This window comes from Nuphar pumila, chromosome 8, assembly GCF_984573655.1.
Source record: "Nuphar pumila chromosome 8, dmNupPumi1.hap1.1, whole genome shotgun sequence".
NCBI classification, from domain to species: domain Eukaryota; kingdom Viridiplantae; phylum Streptophyta; class Magnoliopsida; order Nymphaeales; family Nymphaeaceae; genus Nuphar; species Nuphar pumila.
The window spans coordinates 3,558,319-3,576,533 of NC_143256.1; the positions used below are offsets into that span (position 1 = coordinate 3,558,319).

The window sequence follows — 18,215 nt, forward strand, 5'->3', positions numbered from 1 at the left end:
AAAGAAGCTATATCCCAATCCGGTTTTATTAACCGAGCATCTTTGAGAACCAAGAAGTCTTTCTAGATTCTCTTGACCATTTGTGAATTTGGTTACTATAGAAAGAAGATCATTTGATTTTTCTTTTAGACTAGTTATTTCTTCTTGTAAGAGATTGGTTCTAATTCCAATTTCTTTTATCTCAAATGCTTGGCAAGAGTTTTCCTTCTTGAGATCTTCTATCTCTTGAAGTAACACTTTATTTTGAGAGTCAAGAGTTAAATTTTCAGTTTTTAACTCCTTTTAGAACTTAGACTCTTAAATTTAGCATACAAATCATTGAATGCTTCTAATAAATCATCATAGTCAAATTGGCTTACCGAATCTTCTTGTGCTACAAAACACATGTTGGCGACTTCTTCATTTGATTCTTCATCGGAAGAGGAGTCATTATCATCCCTACATGCTTGAAATGCCTTTTTCTTCTTGAATTGGTCCTTGGGCTTGATTTTGAGAAGAGGACAATTTTTCTTGATGTGTCCTGCCTTTTTGCAATTAAAACACTTGAGTTCATTTGGATTGGAAGAATTTGCTTTATTTACCTTTCTTTGAAATCTTCCCTTTTTGATGAATCTTCTGAATTGCCTTGTAATAAGAGCAATATCTTCATCTTCATCTTCTTCTGAATTTTCAGAGTCAGAAGTAACCTTAAAAGCAAGAAATTTCTTCTTGGGTTCTTCTTCTTGTCTGTCGTGAAGTTGGACTTCATATGCCATTAGGTTACCAATCAAATCTTCAAGAGTGAGAGTGTTTAGATCATTTGCTTCTTCAATAGCTGTAGTTTTTCTCTCCCATTCAGAAGTTAAATACCTTAAGATCTTTCTGACTAAACCCACTTGTGAATATTCTTTTCCAAGGGATTTCAGAGTGTTAGTTATATCAGTCATTCTTGTTACCATGTCCAATATAGACTCATTTTGTTTCATTTTAAACAATTCAAATTTATGAACTAAAGAAGCAATTTTAGATTCCTTTACCTTTGACGTACCTTCGTGAGTCACGAGAAGAGTATGCCAGATTTCATTTGCTGTAGAGCATGGAGAGATGCGATTAAACTTTACCTTGTCAACGACATAATACAATGCATTCATTGCCTTGGCATTAAGTGAAGCAGTCTTCTTTTCTTCATCGGTCCATCGACTGAAATCAGTTGACGGAGTTTGGTATTTATCTGAAACAACTCTCCAAATATCGAGATCCATGGATCGCAAGAATATTGTCATTCTCACTTTCCAGTATCCATAGTTTGTTTCGTCAAAGAGAGGAGAACGAACATAGGAGCATCCTTCTTTGTGCTGAGATGTTGTAGTTGCCATGCTAGATGATGATCAAATCAAAATAATAGCAAACCTTGCTCTGATACCAAATGAAAGTGCAGTAGGATCGAGACAACGAGCACTAGAGGGGCGTGAATAGTGCTTTTAAAAATTGTCTGCAGAATATTGACGGATTTTACAATACATAAAGCAAACACACAAAGAACACAATAATTTATCCTAATTCGGTCTTTCCCAAACTACATCCAGTCCCCAAGCAAAACCCGCTTGAGATTTCCACTATCAACCTTGTGTAACTACAAGATCATACAAACCAAATCCGGTCCTATTTTCAGTAACACACCTACTGAAAGCAAACAACTCCTTTAAACCAAGGAGTCTTTCCTTTTACAGAAAACAAGTAACAACTTACAATACAACCTATGAGCCATTCTTTTGAATGCAAATGAGATGCGATTGGCTTTTGAGGTTGTTGAAATACTCTACTCACGAATTCACTATCTTTCAAAGGAATGTGAGTGAAAAACTAAAGTGAAAAAATATCACGTGAGTGAGAAAATGAATATGAGTGAAAAGCAAAGAGTAATTGATTCAAATTGATTGAATTAAAGTTCTTTTGAGTGAAAATGCACTCATATTTATAGTTGAAAGTTTCCATACGTTGAGTGTATGAAAGGGTGTCAAAACAATCTATTTTGAATGATCAAAATGTTTGAAAAATGAAAAGACGTGCCTTTTTGAAGTTTCAGGAAAAATGACAAAATTAGTCGATTGAAACAGTAGTTAGTCGACTAATAGTTAGTTATTAGTAGACTGACAGTTATCGTCGGTCGACTGATCTGTTTATGGAGCTGTTTGAAAATCTGAACTTTTGAAACTTAGTCGACTAGAGAAAAGTTAGTCGACTGATAATATCATCAGTAGACTGAAAAACATTTCAGTCGACTGCTGCTAAAATCTTCTGAAAAACATACATTCTATCCGATCAACTGATAAAAGCATTAGTCGACTGTTGCTAAATTTCCAGAAAACACATGTTCTGTCCAATCGACTGATAAAGTCATTAGTCGACTGCTGCTAAATTTTCCAGAAAATAGACATTCTGTCCAGTCGACTGATAAAACCTTCGGTTGACTAATTTGAACAAAAATGACTTTTTAGAAAATATGGCGCGAAAGGATTAGTCGACTGGTGAGTCTATTGGTCGACTAATAAACACGAAAATTTAAGAAAAGAGTTTTCTAAAAAGATTTTCATGAAGGGTTCTTTTAGAAAAGTTTTTCTAAAGACTTTTTAGGTAAAATGCAACCTAAATATGCATTCTAAGTAAGTCTCTTACAAGAATCTAAGACTTTTAATGAATTTAACATTTGCACACTAGTCTTCAAAGATTCTTTATCGAATTCTTCAATGTCTTCATTGCCTTAGCTGAAATGCAGTTAATTTCACATGCTCATCATCAAAACCTTGTACTTGAAGTATCATGTACGGCTTCATTGTCGTAACAAGGATGATAGTGACTCCTCTTCCGATGAAGAATCAAATGAAGAAGTCACCAACATGTGCTTTGTAGCACAAAAAGATTCGGTAAGTCAATTTGAATATGATGATTTATTAGAAGCATTTATTGATTTATATGCTAAATTTAAGAGTCTAAGTTCTAAAAACAAAGAGTTAAAAATAGAAAATTCAACTCTTGACTCTCAAAACAAAGTGTTACTTCAAGAGATAGAAGATCTCAAGAAGGAAAACTCTTGCCAAGCATTTGAGATAAAAAAAATTGGAATTAGAACCAATCTCTTACAAAAAGAAATAACTAGTCTAAAAGAAAAATTAAATGATCTTCTTTCTATAGTGACTAAATTCACAAATGGTCAAGAGAATCTAGAAAGACTTCTTGGTTCTCAAAGATGCTCGGTTAATAAAACCGGATTGGGATATAGCTTCTTTGATACTCAAAATAGACCAAACTATGTGGCGAAGAATCAAAGACAATATTCTCAACCATTTGTTCATAGAAATAAATTTTCCAGTTCTAATAGAAATGCATCTAATCATGAAACTTATAATGCTTATAAGCCTAGACATGATTACTCTAGAAATGCTAAATATTTTTATAGAAAGAATATTTATTATCAAAGGAAACTAAAATTCAAATGGATATGGGTTCCTAAGACCAACTCTCGTGGACCCAAAAATAGAAAGGGGTCAATTGCTTTGTCTTCTAATTTTGTTGTAGGTACACAAAATAAGGAGCAAATGGATATTGGACAACAGTTGTTCCAAACATATGACTGGAAGGCCGGAGTTATTTTCCACCCTCCAAAGTAAGGATTGAGGAACCGTCACCTTTGGTGACAATAACAAGGGAAAAGTAATAGGTATTGGTAATATTGGTAATCCAAAATTTTCCTTGATAGAAAATGTTCTTTTAGTAGATGGTTTAATGCATAATTTATTATCCATTAGTCAATTATGTGATAAAGGTTTTTTGTTTCTTTTAAACATGATTTATGCTTTATTTCTGATTTTCAATCTAAAAAGATCATTTTTAAAGGTATAAGAAGGAACAATGTGTATGAACTTTATCTAGATGAGTTACCCACTTTTAATAAAAAATGTCTTATTGTTTCAAATGAAATTCAATGGTTATGGCACAAGAGACTTGGACATTTTAACTTTAAAATTATTTCCAAGTTATCCAAGAATGATCTTGTAAGAGGCCTACCTAGAATACCATATAAGAAATATCACTTATGTGATGCTTGCCAAAGGGGTAAACAAATCAAGAGTTCTTTTAAAGCAAAAGATATAGTTTCAACAAAACGTCCTCTTGAACTTTTACATTTAGATCTATTTGGACCATCTAGAATTCAAAGTTTGAATGGTAGCAAGTATGCTTTTGTTATAGTAGATGATTATTCTCGATTTACGTGGGTGATTTTTCTAAAAAGCAAAAATGATGCTTTTTCTGAATTTTTCAAACTTTGTAGAAGAATTACAAATGAAAAATCTACATCTATTATTAAAATTTGTAGTGATCATGGTGGTGAATTTGAAAATGAATCTTTTCTAAAGTATTGTGATTTACATGGTATATCTCACAACTTTGCTTTTTCTAGAGCGGCTCCACAAAATGGAGTTGTTGAAAGAAAGAATAGAACTTTGCAAGAATGTGCTAGAACCATGCTTCAAGATAAAAATTTACCAAAATACTTTTGGGCTGAAGCAATAAATACAACATGTTATGTTTTAAACCGTGTTCTTATTCGACCAATTTTACATAAAACATGTTTTGAATTGTATTATGATCGTAGACCAAAGATCTCATTTTTCAAATTTTTTGGTAGTAAATGCTTCTTGTTAAATACCAAAGATAATCTCGATAAGTTTGATTCAAAATCAGATGAATCAATATTTCTTGGATATTCTTCTAGAAGTAAAGCTTATCGTGTTTTTAATAAAAGAACATCTTGCATTGAAGAATCTTTACATGTTGCATTTGATGAGAATTGTGAGCAGGTTATACCTCTAAGCGAAGCAGAAGAAGTAATACTTCAAGAAGAACTTTTGATAGAGAGTACTTCTCAAAATAACGTTCCTCTTCAACCGGTTTGGAAAGAAGTTTCCAATCATCCACATGAACAAGTTATTGGAGAAATAAAGAGTGGTGTCCAAACTAGAAGGCAATTAGAAAAATATATTATAAATATTGCTTTCATATCTAAAATAGTACCAAAGAATATCAATGAGGCTTGTGATGATGAATTTTGGCTATGTTTGAAGAACTTAACAAATTTATTAGGAATGATGTATGGGATCTAGTTGATACACCAAAGGATCATCCAATAATTGGAACAAGATGGGTCTTCCGAAATAAGTTGAACGAAAATGGCGAAGTCATTCGAAACAAAGCAAGGCTAGTAGCACAAGGCTATAATAAAAAAAGAAGGCATAGATTTTGATGAAACCTATGCACCAGTGGCTCGATTGGAGTCAATTCGAATGATGCTTGCTTTTGCTAGTTATATGAACTTTAAGTTATATCAAATTGATGTTAAGAGTGCATTCTTAAATGGACACATAAATGAAGAAGTTTATGTAGAGCAACCTCCATGCTTTGAAAATGAGAAATATCAAAAAAAGTCTACAAATTAAAAAGATCTTTGCACGAACTTAAACAAGCACCAATAACGCGGTATGAAAGACTACGAAATTTTCTAAAACAATCTTGTTTTTCCATTGGTCGGGTAGACTCCACTTTATTTATTAAAAATCTTAATTCAGATATTCTTATTATGCAAATTTATGTTGATGACATAATATTTGGTTCTACTAATGATTCTTTTTGTAAAGAGTTTGCTAAAGCTATGTAGGAAGAGTTTGAAATGAGCTTGATGGGCGAATTAAACTACTTCCTTGGACTTCAAATAAAGCAAACTGAAGAGGGAATCTTCATTAACCAGGCTAAGTATACAAAAGAACTTCTCAAGAGGTTTGGGATGGATTCATCGAAATCAAGAAGAAATCCTATGAGTACAACTACTTCTCTTGATATAGATGAAAATGTTAAAAATGTAGATACTAAGCTCTACAGAGGTATGATCGGATCTCTATTATACTTAACTGCTAGTCGACATGATATAATGTTTAGTGTTTGTATATGTGCTAGATTTCAAGCTAATCCAAAGGAATCTCATTTAACTATAGTAAAATAAATTCTTCGTCATTTGAAAGATACTTCAGATTTTGGTTTGTTTTACCCAAAATCATCTTCCTTTGATTTAGTTTCATATAGTGATGCGGATTTTGCAGGAAGTAAATTTGATCGCAAGAATACTAGCGGAACTTGTCATTTCTTAGGAAATTCCTTAGTCTCATGGTTTAGTAAAAAGCAAAATTCAGTGTCACTCTCAACAACTGAAGCAAAATATATAGCGGCTAGTTTAGCGTGTTCACAAGTACTATGGATGAAACAAACCTTAAAAGATTTTGGTTTGAATTACTCCACAACAACTATTTATTGTGATAACACTAGTGCTATAAATCTTTTGAAAAGTCCTGTTCAGCACTCAAGAACTAAGCATATTAAAGTTAGACATCATTTCTTAAGAGATCATGTGTTAAAAGGAGACATTTCGTTAAATTTTATTTCCACTAATAAACAACATGCAAATATCTTCACTAAACCACCTAAAAATGAAGATTTTATGAGAATTAGGAGAGAACTAGGCATTTGCTCGTTTTTGGATTTATAAAATGCTGATTTTTTGAACAAAATCTCAAAATCGCACCATATTAGTCGACCGATAAGTTTCTAGTCGACTGATGCTTTAAATTTTTTTTAGAATAAGTCGCACCTTATTAGTCGACCGATAAAATTTTAGTCGACTTTTTTTTTTTAAATTTTAACTGAAGGGACCCGATACCCCTACACCCGATTTTTTTTTAAAAAAGGGAATCGTTTCATTTTTTTTACGGACCTTTTCGTTTTTCTTAAAAACAAAACCCTTTAAAAAAAAAAAAAACGAAACCCTCTCTCTCTCTCTCCTCTCTCTTTTTCGAAAAACCCTCGGAGTGCCGTTTGAACCTCTCCTTGCCGGAATCTTCTGGCCGTGACAGGGAGTCGCCGGAATCCTCTTGCAGTGACCAGCGCATCTTCAGTTCTGGCCGGAATCCTTTTGCCGTGATCGATGCATCTTTAGTTCTTGGAATCCCCTTGTGGCAGCCTTCTCACCCGCCGTATCTTCCTCTATTTCTGTTGCACGACGCACGACAACATCTTCCTCCTGCCGAACATCATTTGGAAGCCAACATCAACTGTTCTTCTCAACGACTGTGTTGATCAATCATTCTCTGCAACTGATTTTTTTTGGGTGAATTTGTTTCAACCATGCCTCGTCAGAAGACTGCATCCACAAAAGGTTCTCCTCCTCCTACACCTTTAGCAAAATATGGATTTTCTCTCAGATTACTCCGAAATACTCTTTTATATGATACTTTTGGATTGGTTTCTGCACTTTCTATTTTACCAGGCCGAAATGTCCTCTTTCACATGTTTTCTCGTTACAAAATCAGAGAATTATTTCCAGGAATTTCATATCTTTTTAATGCCTGTGCAGACACCCTTCATTATCCTTTTCTTATCCACTTGTTTTATACAAATTTACAAATTGATCATGAAACTAGAGTTCTTTCCTCTCTTGTTCGTGATGTTGAAATTGAGTTTGATTCTAAACTACTTGGACAAATCCTAGAAATTCCACCCTCAGACACTCTTTTCAATACTATTGAACTTAATGATGAAAGAATTTTTGAACAAATTCTTCTTCCCGGTGCACCTCATTGTCCTCTTTTTAAAAATACTAATCTTCAAACTTGTGCACGCATTGCTGGACGAATTCTTTCCCACAATGTTCTACCTAAAACTGGTTCTTTTGATTATTATTCCACAGATCTTTCTATGGCTCTTTATGTCTTATTTGGAAATATTTCTGTAAATTGGGCCAACATGTATTTTACTAATTTGTGGAAACAAAAACCATTTCTTCCTTATGGATGTCTTCTTACTCGTATTTTCAGACATTTCAAAGTTCCCTTAACTAATGAAAAATATATTGAGCAAAAAGAGTTCTTTGATCAAACTATTTTTAAACGAATGAAAATTAAATATCTGCCTTCTTTAAACGTTGATCAAACTGAACCATCTGATCCTACTGAACCATCAGTTTCTGAACCCTCACCATCTTCTGCGACACCTTCATCTTAAGCAAAATGAAAGAAATTTTCTACTAGTCAAGACAATGATGAAGTTTTGCAGCGACGGGAAGCTTTGGAGCTGCATCAACACACTTTTCGTGAAGATGCGACTCAACAACTTTCTTCAATTCAGAAAGATATTACTGAATCAAGGACTTATTCAACTCACTTTTCTGATCTTAGTTTCTGTCTTTACTAAACTTTGATACTTTATGGGTTGTAATATTTTGAACTTGAATTTACATTTGGCTTATACTATTTCTGCCCTTATTTTTTTTTATTATGATAAAGGGGAAGAAAAAGATAGAACTTGGTGCCTCTTGGGAGACACATGATAGAAATTGCAGGAGAAAAAGATAGACCTTGCATGAGAAATGCGAAATTAAGAGAAAAAGATAGAAATTGAATATTGCATTATGACATGGAAATTACATCATGAGAAAGCATTGAAAATTGCATTTATGAAAAAAAAGTTTTAAAAATGCATGAAGTAATGATGGAAATGCAAACCAATCAATATGTGATATATGTGCTTTGAATGTGCTAACTTTTAATGTTTTGCAGCATATTAATAAGGGGAGTAAAATCTCCATCTATGCATCTAAATGCTTCATCTTTGATTAAGTTTGTCATCATAAAAAAGGGGGAGATTGTTACGACAATGAAGCCATACATGATACTTCAAGTACAAGGTTTTGATGATGAGCAAGTGAGTCAACTGCATTTCAGCTAAGGCAATGAAGAAATATGACAAGCATTGAGGAATTCGATGAAGAATCTTTGAAGACTAGTGTGCAAATGTTATATTCATTAAAAGTCTTAGATTCTTGTAAGTGCCTTACTTAGAGTGCATATTTCAGTTGCATTTCAGCTAAAAAGTCTTTAGAAAAACTTTTCTAAAAGAACCCTTCATGAAAATCTTTTTAGAAAACTCTTTTCTTAAATTTTCATGTTTATTAGTCGACCAATAGACTCACCAGTCGACTAATCCTTTCACGCCAAATTTTCTAAACAAAATGTCATTTTTATCAAATTAGTCGACCGAAGGTTTTATTAGTCGACCGAACATAATGTCTGTTTTCTGGAAATTTTAGCAGTAGTCAACTGGACAGAACATGTGTTTTCTGGAAATTTAGCAACAGTCGACTAATGCTTTTATCAGTCGACCAGACAAAACATATGTTTTTTAGAAAATTTTAGCAGCAGTCAACTGAAAGGTTTTTCAATCTACTGATGATATTATTAGTCGACTAACTTTTCTCTAGTCGACTAAGTTTCAAAAGTTCAGATTTTCAAACGGCTCGATTAACAGATCGGTCGACCGACGATAACTGTCAGTCTAGTAATAACTAATTATTAGTCGACTAACTACTGTTTCAGTCGACTAATTTTGCCGTTTTTCCTGAAACTTTAAAAAGGCGTGTCTTTTCATTTTTTGAAAGTTTTGATCGTTCAAAATGGACTGTTTTGACATCCTTTCATACCCTCAACGTATGAAAACTTTCAACTATAAATATGAGTGCATTTTACACTCAAAAGCACTGCAATTCAATCAATTTGAATCAATTACTCTTTGCTTTTCACTCATATTCATTTGCTCACTCACGTGATATTTTTCACTTCAGTTTTTCACTCAAATTCCTTTGAGAGACAGTGAATTCGTGAGTAGAGTATTCAAACAACCTCAAAAGCCAATTGCATCTCATTTGCATTCATAAGAAGGGCTCATAGGTTGTATTGCAAGTTGTTACTTGTTTCAATTTTTGGTAAAAGAAAGGACTCCTTGGTTTAAAGGAGTTGTTTGCTTTCAGTAGATGTGTTACTGGAAGTGGGACCAGATTTGGTCTGTATGATCTTGTAGTTACACAAGGTTGATAGTGAAAATCTCTAGCGGGTTTTGCTTGGGGACTGGATGTAGGTCGGGAAAGACCAAAACAGGATAAATTATTGTGTTCTTTGTGTGTTTGCTTTGCGAATTGCAAAATCCGTCAAAATTCTGCAGACAATTTTTAAAAGCACTATTCACCCCCCTCTAGTGCTCGTTGCCTCGATCCTACTGCAGTTTCATCCGATAGGTTTCAAGAGATCAGAGGCAACAAAAAAAGGCCTAAGAGGTTTACCGCATGCGAGAGTAGTTTACCGCCTACCAAGAAACCTTGAGTCCAGCAAGATGGGGTTGCTCGACCGCAACTACTTGTAGAGCCATTCATGAAGTGCATGCACCATAGGGAAAAATGCTCTTGAGACACTGGAGCATGCATACGTTTCGGGGAAATGGGACACTTCATCAAAGAATGTCCCAAGATGGCAGCATAGAATGAGCAAACCGCAACACTTAGAGGTCAACAACAACAACAAAGGGTGGTCAGCCGTGTCTATGCCACCACTGCCGAACAGTTGGAAGATAGCGAGTAGGTACAAGATACCTTGTTAGCCATAGCTTAAACATTTTTGAAATGCGATCCTGTATAACTCATTCGCATAAAATTATAAATTTTGCCCAACAAGTATGAATAATTTTAACCACACATGAATTTTGTATAACTCAAAAGTTATGGTCACCTAAGAATAACATAGGTGCCTCCAATGAAAACGTAAAAGTATGTGGGAACAAACTGAGATTTTTTGTTGTTAGAAAGAAATGAAAGCGAAATATCCAAAATTAATTAGTGCATAACTGAAATCAAATTTTGTGGATGAAATCTTTTTAAGGAGGGTAGGATGTAAAATCCACAAAATTTTCAGAATTTTCAAAATGAATAAAAGAGAAAATTTTATGAATTATTTAGTTAAATATTATTTTTGGGCAAATTATCGGTCGATTAATTAGCAAATTTATTATCGATAATATTTCGACATTTATTCAAGTTATTAGATGTTTAATCATGAAATTTATGAGGTTTTTACAAGGTGTTTTATGCTTCGGATCAACACAACTGAATTTGGGTAGGGTTTAAACCCATATCTGAGTTTAAATCAGGCATAGAAGAGTTTGGATCCTTTTGAGACCCAAATGAATCCTCCCTAAAGTAGAAAGTGTTTTGGATCCATTTGGAAACCTAGATGGATCCCACTAAGCAAAACAAGATTCAAATCCATTTGGAGATCCCAATGGATCCCACTAAGTAAAATGTGTTTTTGAAATCTATTTGAAAGACCCAATTGGATCCCACTTAGAAAAAGGTATTTTGGATCAGTTTGGAGACCAAATAAATTATCCTAAATTTTGGATTCACTTGGAGATCCAATTGGATCTCACTAACTGAAATAGGAATTTTAGATCCACTAGGATAGCCAATTGGATGCCATTAAGAAGAGAGATTTTGAATCCATTTGGAAAACCCAAATGGATCCTACAAAAAAAATATATATAATGAGATTTTGGATTCACCTAAGACCCAAATGGATCCTACTTAAATAAATAAGAATTGGGTCCACTTGGGACCCAAATAAATTTAATTAATATGTATATATCTATATATATACCTATATATATAATAATTGAGATTGAATTTACATTTAATGAGACCCAAGTGGGTCTCACAAAATCGAAACCCAAATGCCATCCCCTCACCTCTCTCACATATCTCATTAAGACTCCACCATTGAGTGCTCTAACCCCCTACCTCGACCATTAAGTTCCCTACCCCATACCTCCACCATTGAGTGCCCTACCTCCACCCCCCCTCCATATCATATAAATACCCACTCCCTCTAATGCTTTTAACTCATTCACCAGACACACTCACTTCCCCTTACTTCTCTCTCCCTCACCTTATTCCATCTCTTCCCTCTCCCCTTCCCCACTCTCCCTCACTGTGTTCCAGCACCACTATCATCCACCTTCACCATGGCTGCCATACCTGCCGACAACCACCACCACTTTCATCTGCCACCACTTCCATCTACTACCTTGCCATATCCATGGTCTGCTACCTCCGTACCGCACCCTCACCACCAGCTACACCAACAGCCAACCAAACCACCTCTATTATGCACCATCTCAACCACCTCTCTCACCGTTAGCCACCTAGGTGTTGTTACTCTGTCCTCACTACCACTTTCGCCATGGCCTTTTCATTACCACCATTATTTGACCATTAACTGAGATGAACATACGTGCCCTCACTCATAGTTGAATCTTCAGCAAAATCCGAAGTACATCATGCTTATCAAGTAGAATCCTTCAAGGGTATTTTTGAGATTTCTCCATTTCTTATAAGATCACATGCATCATGAGGTAGGTTTACAATAACTTATGCATATGCATAGTTTTAGGTTATGTGAAATATTTGAACTTTCGTATTTACAAAGTTATATATATATATATAGAAATTGTTTGTGTTTCATATTTTACGAGAAAATGTATATATTTGCAACCATTGGATTTTTATAAGCAAAAATATGCATGTTTTCAAAAAGTTTTGAAAATTTTCATATATGACAAAAATTATTCGTATTATACACTTTACAAGAAAATATATATTTTTGCAACCATTGGATTTTTATAAATAAATGTGTGCATTTGACTTAGGTTTTCTAAATATGTTTATTTCTAAATGGTTACATAATTATAAATATTTCAAGCCTGTGCATGAATGAAAAACCAGATTTTTAATGCATGAGTACAATATGGATTTACGAAGTATATTAGCATGATGTTCATGCTTATGGCATGATGAAATGCATATTAAATGCTGAATGTATGTATTGTAATTGTTATTTTATGATGGTTCAAGCCTGGATGAGTGGCAACTAGACTGATATGTGTTAAGTGCTCTAGATGGGTGGTTGAGAACCTTATTATGGGTTAATTGAAATCATACATGCTTGAAAATATGTAAATTATGCATATGTGTCAAGAAAATTAAATTAAATGATAAATATTGTATGTGTTAATTCTCTTATGCTCCAGTATCGAGAAGCTGTGGCAACGTCGAGAGTCAATCGTTCTCCTTTTCCAAGATCTGTATTTTGAGTAATTGATTATATTAAATTTTGTACAAACATTATGGTTTGTTTTGGAATGAGAATACTCTGGTTTTGGATCTGAATCATTTATATGTGTTATTCTGTCTTACTGTTATCGATCATTTTGTAACCCGCCTAAGGTTTTTAACTGGAGTAAAAAAGGTTGTCTTTGTATTGCCATACAAAAAAAAAGTTTTACTCATTTTTCTGGGTATTAAATCTTGGAGTGTTACACTAATAGTGTGGATGCAAGTGCCTTACTTAAGGGTAAGAATGGTAAGTTGTGAATTTCTGTATGCTTATGATTATTGTTGTTGTAATCATGATCCCTATTGTATTTGTTTGTTATGTTAATGCCATGTTAAGAATTAACTGTCGTATGCTTTGTGTGTTTATATTCTTTCCATGCCTATGTTGTAGGGTGTATTCTACTAGGGCCGTTGTTAATGTTTTTACTTTTAACATTTTCAGGTAACAAATAGGTGGGCTGGTGATGACAGAAAGCTCAGGGGTAATGCTAACAGAGTTACATTCTTTTTAGGCTTTTGGAGGAGTTGAGTTATTTTTAGTAGTTATGATTTGATATAATCTTATTGTTTTGTAAACTCTGATTAAGTGAGACTAGTGGTTTGTGTTTGCTTCAATTAAATTAATGGATTAATTTAGTTAATTCTAGTCTTACATGCGTGAGTTGAGAACTATAACCTGCACAGGCCTTGAACCGGTTTCAAAAGAATCTTCCACTATATCCTTGAAAATCGTGTTAAAATATGTTTAAAAAAAATCACTAAATTTTTCAGTTTCAAAAATTGCGTTGTTACAATGATAGTTTTTTTAATTAAAAATATGGAAAAATCTCTTTACTATTTCTATATTAGCTCCAATAAAGATGATATTTTTTTAATTAAAAATGTGAGAAAATCTTTTTACTGGCACCTATGAGTATCAATAAAGAGATCTTTACTAATACAAAATTTTTTTTGCCAACAAAGATTAAAATTATGAAAAAATCTCTTTACTGACTTCATATTAGCACCTATAAAGAGATTTTTATTGATGCAAATTTTGTATAATAAAGACAATGTTTAATGGCACAAAAATTTTGCACCAGTAAAGGCTATACCGAAAATACCAACAATGGCTTATTTACAGACATAACGCTAGAGCTAGTAAATATCTTTATTGGTGCTTTCCTTGTCTTTACTGGCGCTATTTTTGCGCCAGTAAAGGTGGACTTTTTTGTAGTGCTACTACCACCACAAACCTCATTGAAAATTCAGTGTATGAATACCAAAATATTTTTAGATAGGATGATAGATCGAAGTGGGTCCAAAATTCAAGACATACAAAACACTCTTATTGTGTTTCAGCTAGAAAATTATTTTGATTTTGTGGCACTTTAGATATATAAAATCACTAGACGAGAAAAATAAGGTTGAAGTTGTAAGCACTGACACATCATTCCCCCAAAAGTAGAATAAGTTATGTGGTTGATGACATGATTTTGTGGTTGTGTAGGCTCCCAAGATCACCAACCAATTTCTTGACGCGATTACTCGGGGGAAGGCAACTGGTTGTGACGGTTACAGAAGGTTTGTGGTTCCAAGACATGCACTAGATGGAATCAACTGGGTCCAAAGATCCCTGATTTAGACAATTTTTCCTTTATGCAACTAGTCGAAGGAGACATGCTACATTATGGCGCTGAACACCCTCCATCTTTAAAGATGGACGGTGCTAGGCAGTTGACTGGATACGCGTAATCAGAACGATTACTACACTTATGCACTAGGAATCTTGGAGATAGACCCCAGTTCACACACACAACTCCAATGCTAAAGATTTTATTTTTGGGATAAGCAGAGAGAAATGTTTTTTTTGGTTGCTGACCGGTACAATCATACACGGAGGGCTATGTCGAAACAACCTTGGTGTAAACCCTGCCCACCGAATGGAGCCCCTCGGCCTTGAAGCGATTCACACCCTCTGTGCACATCGAACTCATGACGTCTCTTCAACTTAAGATGTACGAGCCAATCCCCTAGCCAAGAGTTATGTTTCAAGTAAATAAAGAAATTTCCTCCGCCAAGTTATTAATTCCAAAGAAACGCCATCACGGAGAAAATTTTGCAATACAAACATTATTGGCATGTTTGATATGGTATGTTTATATTTGGGTTATTACATTATTGGATCGATGAATTATCATAGCCCCCAAAGAAAGGATTTTTTTTTTTGGGGTTTCTCAAAATTTTGAATGTATATGCTAAGATAAAAATTTAACAATATTGTATGCCACTTAAACCTTAAACCCTAAACCTTAATCAAGAGAAAGTTGTGTGCGTGTGACTAGATGCATAGCTATGAGTATACGTGCATGTGCATGAATGATCCCCTATGCAATGTAACATAAAGGAGAATTTCGCCAAGAAGGAATAAAGCAATAATAATGATAATCATGCAGGCTTTCTGCTAGTTTTGTTGATTTATTTAATCACCCTCCTTTTCTTTTTCTTTAACCCCCTCACTTTTTTCTTTTGATTCCATCGTTCAAGGTGAGGTGTGGTGTGGTGGACACAACCTTCCCTACTATTCTCTCTCTCTCGTTTCCCCAATTCCCAATCTCCCACCACTATAAAATCATACTATCCCACCTCATACTCTCTCACAGCCAACAACTCTCCTTCCCCTCGAGAAAAGGAAGCATCACCATCTTTCTCTCTTCCCTTCACCACAAGGCAATCTCTCTCTCTCTCTCCCCCTCTCTCCATGCATGTATTAATGCGGTCATGTCTTTTGTTTTCTTCTGTTCTATTAGCTTGTCTATTTCAAATCCTTGCGCTGATTTAAAGTTTTAACGGTAATCACTTGTATTTCACTGTTTTTTTAGAGAAACTTGTATTTTACTTATATATTTATACTCCACAGTTCTCACAAGCAATTTTATTGTGCGAGCGAGTACATGAAATCCTTGGGCATACATGGAGATTTTTCATCTTTGTGACCTGCAATCTGTTTAGGTATACGTGGGTATGCATGGCTTAGATCTAGCACCAGTGTACTGTTGCTGCAGTTAGCAAAGTACAAATGGAAAACACACGCACATACATATATATCGTAGCTGCCACGTGATTGGTCATGATAGTGCATATGACAGTCTTGGTGATTAGCTTCGGCCACGATAGGTGTGTTTCAATTCCTTGATCCTGGCTTTGGAATGTGTGCATGTAGTTGCAAGCAGAGAAGATGAGCAGGAAGCCAGGAGACTGGAACTGCAGGTCATGTCAGCACTTGAATTTCAGCCGCCGGGACGTCTGCCAGAAGTGCTCGGAGCCGAGGTCATCCGGTGACTACTCTAGTTTTGTTGGCGGTAGAGGTGGTGGCTCATCTTTCGGCGGGTATGGTACCACCGGATCTGATGTCCGACCCGGTGATTGGTACTGCACCGCAGGAAATTGTGGTGTCCACAACTTTGCGAGCCGCTCGAGCTGCTTCAAGTGTGGTGCTTTCAAGGATGATTCCGCTGGAGCATTCGATTGCGATATGCCACGTGGTGGCAACAGGGGGGGCGGGTATGGGTTCGGATCTTCGTTTGGTGGCCGCCCTGGTTGGAAATCTGGGGATTGGATTTGTTCTAGGTAAAACTTAAGCTTCTTGTCGATCACTTCATGCAAAATGTAGGTTTTTAACCCAAGATCCCTCTAAGTTGCTGAAAACTCTAGGCATCACGTTCAATATTGACCCTTTTTTTTGGATATTTTACTCTTTTATTTTGTGTGACCACGCTCCTTGTCCCTTTAATTGATTTGCATGTCAAATTTGTAGCAATGTTTTTTAATAAATTATGAAGGACTTAATAAATTATGCATGCACATGCATGTGTCCTTGCAGGTCTGGCTGCAATGAGCATAACTTCGCCAGCAGGATGGAATGCTTCCGGTGCAATGCTCCAAGAGACTCGGGTAACTCTTACATTCCAAGTTCTTTGATGTACTTCCAACTATTTTCATTTTCATATTGTTGCCTCTAATTAATAATTTGTATAAATTGAAACCAATTCTACTTTCAGACTTGTTTTTGACCATTTTACTAGTGGAAAAATGGAAGCGAAAGATATATATTGAAGGGAAACGTTCAGTTTTTAAGCTACGCTGCATAGTTTGACAACTTCCTTTCACAAACCGAACGGTGCCTTTGTTCATGCAAATAGTCACCAAAATCTCCTATTTGGGAAAAATGTTTGTTGGGAAAGATGCCATGATACTTTGAAAAAACTTTTGGAAAATCTCAGTATATATATATATATATATATATATATATATATATATATATATAAAAACGTAAATGACACAAATTAAAATTATGCAAAAAGTGTTTTTAATTATCATGTTAATGTCGCGATAAAAAGCAATGTTTACAATGACACATTTTAACACCGAGTTTTTTGTTTTTAGTTTGCAATGAATTTTTGTAACAAAAATTTGTAAAGACATAGCAGTATGTATTCATCTTCTTCATAATGCATCAAACATTCTTTGGTCCTTTAACGTTCGGATTTTATTTTTTCTTTGGTTGGTCCAGCTGCAGGCTAATGTTCTCCAAGGAAAGCAGTTCAAGGAGGGAGACTTGCCTTCTCAAAGGGCTTCTCTCCTCAACATTTTGCCAGCTTTTTTCCTGCGGTTTCAGATTCCTCTAGTCTAAAAGACTATACATAGGCGTAGTAGCTTGGTTATTGTGTTCAATGATAACCTTCTGTCCTCTTGTTTCTTTTCGCTTCCAGTATAACTTTAGTACCTGTGTCTGTGTTGGAAAGAGTGTTAAAGTTTACCCTTGATAATGCTTTATATAGCTTTAAATCTCTCTCTCTCTCTCTCTCTCTCGTATTCCCCTCAATGCATACGGTTTAATTTACATATTTTGCCACTACTCAAAGTTATAGAATCTTCATATACGTGTCAAGGGCGTCCCAACCCTTTCGGCCACCACAAAAAGTGCAAGCATAATAATTCAAATTCGAGATTCAGTGAATGTCAATCTCTACTTTTGTTGTGCAATAATGTTGGAAGCAATGAATTGGCCTGAGCATCAAAGCCTTAAAGCGAACACATTATTAAGATATGAACCGGATGCAAATTTGCAAAAGAGCATAAGTTTAAGATTTTAAGTGCT

The 18,215-nt window shown here is 34.8% G+C and overlaps 1 protein-coding gene across 1 annotated transcript; it reads left to right on the forward strand.

Annotated features, from left to right (window-relative positions):
• Nucleotides 1–15,698: 15,698 nt before the first annotated feature.
• On the forward strand, nucleotides 15,699–17,902 carry LOC149829459 (RNA-binding protein involved in heterochromatin assembly dri1-like). The gene is made up of 4 exons (XM_090015544.1): nucleotides 15,699–15,784; nucleotides 16,278–16,684; nucleotides 16,938–17,008; nucleotides 17,628–17,902. Exons 2-4 carry the CDS (start codon nucleotides 16,293–16,295, stop codon nucleotides 17,636–17,638), a joined length of 474 nt encoding a protein of 157 aa, XP_089871670.1. The 5' UTR covers nucleotides 15,699–15,784; nucleotides 16,278–16,292; the 3' UTR covers nucleotides 17,639–17,902.
• The last annotated feature ends 313 nt before the right edge of the window (nucleotides 17,903–18,215 follow it).